Consider the following 5,712-nt stretch of genomic DNA (forward strand, 5'->3'; position numbering starts at 1 on the left):
AGCCATAGTGGGTAAAAATAAACGATCTCTTAGGCTATTTGCGGATATAATGATGGGTAAATTTGAAAGAAACAAAAATAAATGAAACTAACTTATCATGGTATTGTTTGGCAACTAACTTTATGATGGAAACAAGAACAACTCTGTTCCATTTTATGAAAAGTGAATGGAATCATAAGCAGATCAATAAACAAAATTTGATTTCACCTAATAGCTCTAAATTTGGATAGAATAAATTAAATTATGTTACTTTCCATCACCAAACAATGAAAACTAATATTATTTTTATCAACTCCCCACATAGCCTGAGAAAGGATAAACTTCTTTAAGAATGCCATTTCACAATCAACTAATTGCCAGTTAGAAATTTTCTTTAGGAAGTCTTTTATTAGAAGGAACTATGAAACTGAAAAAACTAAGTCATCCATTATGTAATTAATAGTAATGCGTCACACAAATCTGTAATTAATAGTAATGCCACAAATCATTTCAAAAATTTCTCGACACAGGCAGCATAGCATACAATGGTATGTCCTACAAATAGTCAATTTATTTACTCCTTGTAAGGTTTTTAACAAACAATAGTTTAACCACTACAACTTTCCTATCACTTCAATGTTTGTCAAGTATTCAGAAATAGTGCAAAAGAATCAATATACATCCATAAAAAAATGTTCCTAGTCCACTAGTCCAGGGAGTACCTGATATGGTAAACACCAAGTCTTCAGATATCCAAGTTGATCAAATCTGAAATTGCTTGTGACAAGCAGTGCCAGCAGAAAGCACGCCGATAAATAAGTTAGTTCCGGTACCAACAAAGTGAAGCACTTTTCTACAATCAAACGTTTCACAAACATGATATGTCATGATTCTCCTATGCTACTTACCTTCTCATCTCCCACCTTCATCATAGTGCGATATAAATTCAATAAATGAGCAGTTTCTTCCTCTTTAAAACATAACACAAATCTTTCCAAAAATACTTTCTCAGACACATAAAATGGAGAAAGCAAGCTAGCACTCTCACTTCTCAAACCCGTAGTTTGAAGACAAATGACAACCATAGCTCTTGGAACGATCCTTTTTTCCAAGGCATAAGAAAACATCCCCGGTCCCTTAGCAAGATAAGAAGAATCCCAACCTAAATCATTAACCCAAAACTGCATCACTCTATTGATTTTATCGGTCGAAGCTAACATACATTTCGGCTGCTTCCTAATAGCTTCCAAAATAGTTTCCTCAGACCAACCCCATTTCTTAAAAGTATCAATTTTTGCATCCCATTTAGATTTACTTAAACCTAACTTAGCGAGCAATGCATCACCAAAATATATTTTAGAAGGATCAAATCCCATGTTTTTCAACTCCTCCACCATTTCCTCAAAAACCCTAGGCTTACAAAATATAATATGGCTACAAATAATTTTAGCAATACTCGAATCGCAAACACCCTTATCAACCATTAAATTAACATTAGGAATCACATAATCACAACAAAGTAAATAAGGAAGTGAAATTACAGAAGCAATAGCCTTTTGTTCCGATTTAAGAAATCGAGTTACCAATTTATAAACAGGGATAACACGATTATTCAAACTCGATCTCATGAATCTAGGGTTACCTACAACCATACGAACAATGTCGGAATTAGAAGCGCCTTTCGATAGTAAAAATTGAAACTTTGGGAGAATTCTTTTTTGGGCATCACAGGAAAGAAGCCAAGGTTCTCTTCTGATGATGTTTTGAATATCTGAATCAGTGAAACCGTAAGTTGTGAAGACATTGAGAACTGAATCAGGGTTTTTTGAGGTTTTGAAATGAAGGGTTTTCGAAGCTTTGAAAGCGAATTCTGATGAGAAACCGAATTTGTCGATGAGATAAGATACAGCGAATGGGTGTGAGGGTGGAGTGGTGAGGAATCTGAGAGAAAATTGGAAGCTTGAATGGTGCAGTGTTGTTGTTGATAAGCGAAAAGCATTGTGGAAGAGAAATGGTTTGAACATTGTTGGAAATTGAATCGATGCTACGGTGAAATTTAGGGTTTTGAGAAAGAAAATGATTCAACTCTGTGAACAGACAGCGGAATGTTTAGTGAGAGGTATTCTTTACCAGCTGTGCTCGCGCAGTGCGGTTTGGTTCGGTTTTGAACATAAAAATTATCTTAACCGCGAGATAAAAATAAATGCGGTTCGGTTTATTTTTAAAAAGTTATCCAAACCAAACCAAACCAATGCTGTTAGAGTTGGTTCGGTTTGTGCGGTGATATAAAATATATGACAATATTTTCAACTTATTACAAAATAAACATAAAAAATTTTAATTTATTTTATTGTTTACATGATACAATATGCCTATTAAGAGATTGCACATACATAGTAACTTATTTTTAATTCCAACAGTATAGTTCTGGATCGCGTGAAATGATATGCTTAGACAGTCTACTACTTTATGGACTCAATTTGGGTTGATTGTTAATAATTGATAGAGTTAAGTTAAATATTGCGATTTGTTTGGTTCAGTTTTCTGAAATGAAAATTGCAAACCAAATAAAACCGTGCAATTTAGAAAATAAAATGATCCGTACGGTTTTTTTTTTAACAAAAAAAATACGACTTTTTGCGATTTCGATTTGGATTGATTATGTTTGCGGTTTTACTTTTGGATTGGTTCGGATACGATCACCCCTATTCATTACGATAAAATTGTCTTTATAGTTTTGAAAAGAAAAAAGAAAGCAAAGATCGTGGTGCGGTTCTCAAAATCTTAAAAAAGCATGTTCGGCGCCGTAGAGGAGGGGATAGCATTAATCGATCTTGTTCTGTGAGTCGTCGAACGTCTTCCATCGAGTCTGCGTCTTCGTCCTCTGTTAATAATGACTGGCAGAATTGGGTGGCCATGCAAGGGAGTGAGCAGATGGCAGTGGACGATGTTTGGGGGATAGGAAAGGTTATTGGTGTCAAGTTTAAGAGAGATAATGTGAACATGTTTCGGGTTCTTTCTAGGGCGAACAAAGGAAAGAAAGAGCTTCCCGGCCCACAACATGAGGGGGGAGTTCGACAGGATACGGTGTGCTAGAATTGTGGGCTCTTGGTGTGTGTAGGGGGAGTGTGTCTCATGAAGATAATATCATGGAATATTAGAGGCTTAGATGGGTTAGAGAAGAGGAAGGAGGTGCGTAAGTTGGTGGGTGACCTGACACCTTTTATCCTGTGTCTCCAGGAAACTAAGTTGCAATCCTGTGATGTTTTTCTTAGTTCGACTCTCTGGGGTAGTATGTCTCATGAGTTCTCTTTTCGCCCTTCGGTTGGGGCGTCGGGGGGGGGGCTGCTAACTATTTGGGATCCCTCTGAAGTGGTTATGTGGTCAACTGAGAGTCGGGAACATGTGTTGTGGTGTCATGGCCGTTTTCTTAAGACTGAAGAAGATTTTTCGGTGGCAAATGTTTATGCGCCATGTGATGATATAGGAAAGCAACAGCTGTGGGACAATTTATCGATGCGTATACAGGTGGTAGGGATGGAGAGGGTGTGTAACACCCGAACCCATTATTTAAGTAATTCTACCTTTATTAAATCTTTTTCAAAATACGCAACGGAAAATTGTAATTTAATTTATAGAATATTAGTTCTAGGTATTATACTCCTCTTTACAAAATAATACTAACATGATTATTTAATAAAAACTCGTTTTATACAATATAAATTCCCTTATAAAAGATACATTTTTCCAATCTAAATACATGAGTCATGAATGACTCTATATACTATATACAACCCCTTTTCCCGTGTCACAATCAGAGCGAAGCTTCACCGATGACTCGACATCGAATACCACAAAATCCTGTAAAATCTGGACCCCCAACGGTCCAACACATAACACATAAAAGAGAGTTAGATCACATAATCAAAATACAAGTGCAAGTAAAAGGGTACTTAAACACTTCTTCTATAATCATGCATATATCATACATTCATCCATATCCATCAACAATCTACCATTCAATTATAAGTACATAAACACATATAATCGAATACTCACACAATCAATTATCACAATTATCCAAGTATGTGTCACATATCACTTATCACATAAATGTACACATATCCTAATGCATTCTAATGCGTCAACTTCATGCAATGTCACCCTAGACATATCTAATGCATGTGGTACCGTTTCGTCTTTATTAGAGTATCTCACCTCTAATATTCGTCTTTATCGGATAAATATAATCCGATATCCGTCTTTATTGGAATATCCAATATACAACAACAAAATTCATGAATGCATGTATATGTTTTTCATGAATTCACCAACAATTATTTAGCATAAAGCTCGTCATTTACTATGTGGAACACTATCCAACATACGTCATTATTAAGATTAACAAAACCTTAATATTCGTCATTTACAACATCATACATGATTAACAATCGTTATAAGCATCAACAAGCATCAACAATCATGTAAGAATACCATTATCATGAAGAATAAGACACTGATTTGAAACTACATGCAAAGGAAGATAGCAGATGAAAAATTTGTGAAATCTGCAGTATTTCCGCCTGGGGCGGAAATATTTACGCCTGGGGCGGAATATTTACGCCTGAGGCGGAAATGTTTACGCCTGGGGCGGAAAAACTTCTGAAAGACTGGTTGCTCACTGTTCTGCCGTTTCAGGCGAAAATTATTGCGCCTGGGGCGAAATACTTGCGTTTTCTACACAAAAACGCCCAAAAATCCCATTTTTCATGTTATAAATCCCAAAAGAGTTTGTATTCAAGCATAACAAACATGGATGAACACAAAAGGACAGTCCATTTCTCAGATCTACATCATAAACATCGAAAAAGTAAAGATTGAACACTTTTTCATCAAAACTCTCAAGAACACAAAGTTCTTGAGTTTAATCTTTCATAAACTCGTTTTTTAATCATTAAATCCGTTCATTAATCATGTTAAAAGCATGTTAAACATATTAAGAACCTTAGGAACGATTTCCATCAAGAAAATCCGTTCTAAGCTAAAACGAAAATGGGGTGGAGGAAGTTCGGGTGAGGAGAAATCGACATTCTCCCCTTCCTCGAGTCACCCACGAATATGAAATCTACTCTCTTACTTTAGATCGACGAACTCACTAAGATTGCTCCTCGAATCTCTCCTCCAAGCTTGCCCTAGCTCTCCTCTTCTCTTCCTTCTCTCTAGCTCTCTCCAAGAACAACAAAAAAGTGAGACTTTCTCTCACTTCAAGGGCTAAATAGCGCCCCCCCTTCACAAGTCCACAAGGCCCAATGGGCCTCAAGCCCAATTGGCTTGGCCCAATAACACGTTAACTCTTACTACTCGCTTAATAACTAAAGTACTCGATAAATAACTCAAGTTATTAACTTAATTAAAATTCTACGTTAATAAAATATTTTAACACATAAAAATTAATAATTTGAAAATTGGGTCGTTACAACTCTCCCCCACTTAAAGAGATTTTCGCCCTCGAAAATTACGCTACTAAAACAACTCCGGATAACTCCTGTATCCGACCTTCCAACGAAACGTTCAAAACACTACACATTACCAAGTTTGACAAAATTAGTTTATCCCATCCAACACAATTTTTGTCTATTTATCAACAAGAGATCAAGGACGGTCAGTTCCTCAATTTGTCGATAAATATTCAACAATTATGATATCGGCACAAACCATTCTTATCAAACCGCT

General features: G+C 36.1%; 1 protein-coding gene across 1 annotated transcript; it reads right to left on the reverse strand.

Annotated features, from left to right (window-relative positions):
- Positions 1-863: 863 nt before the first annotated feature.
- LOC123886514 lies at positions 864-2,003 on the reverse strand. Its single transcript, XM_045935830.1, has one exon. It carries the CDS (start codon positions 2,001-2,003, stop codon positions 864-866), a length of 1,140 nt encoding a protein of 379 aa, XP_045791786.1.
- Positions 2,004-5,712: the final 3,709 nt, after the last annotated feature.

This window comes from Trifolium pratense, linkage group LG5, assembly GCF_020283565.1.
Source record: "Trifolium pratense cultivar HEN17-A07 linkage group LG5, ARS_RC_1.1, whole genome shotgun sequence".
NCBI lineage: Eukaryota > Viridiplantae > Streptophyta > Magnoliopsida > Fabales > Fabaceae > Trifolium > Trifolium pratense.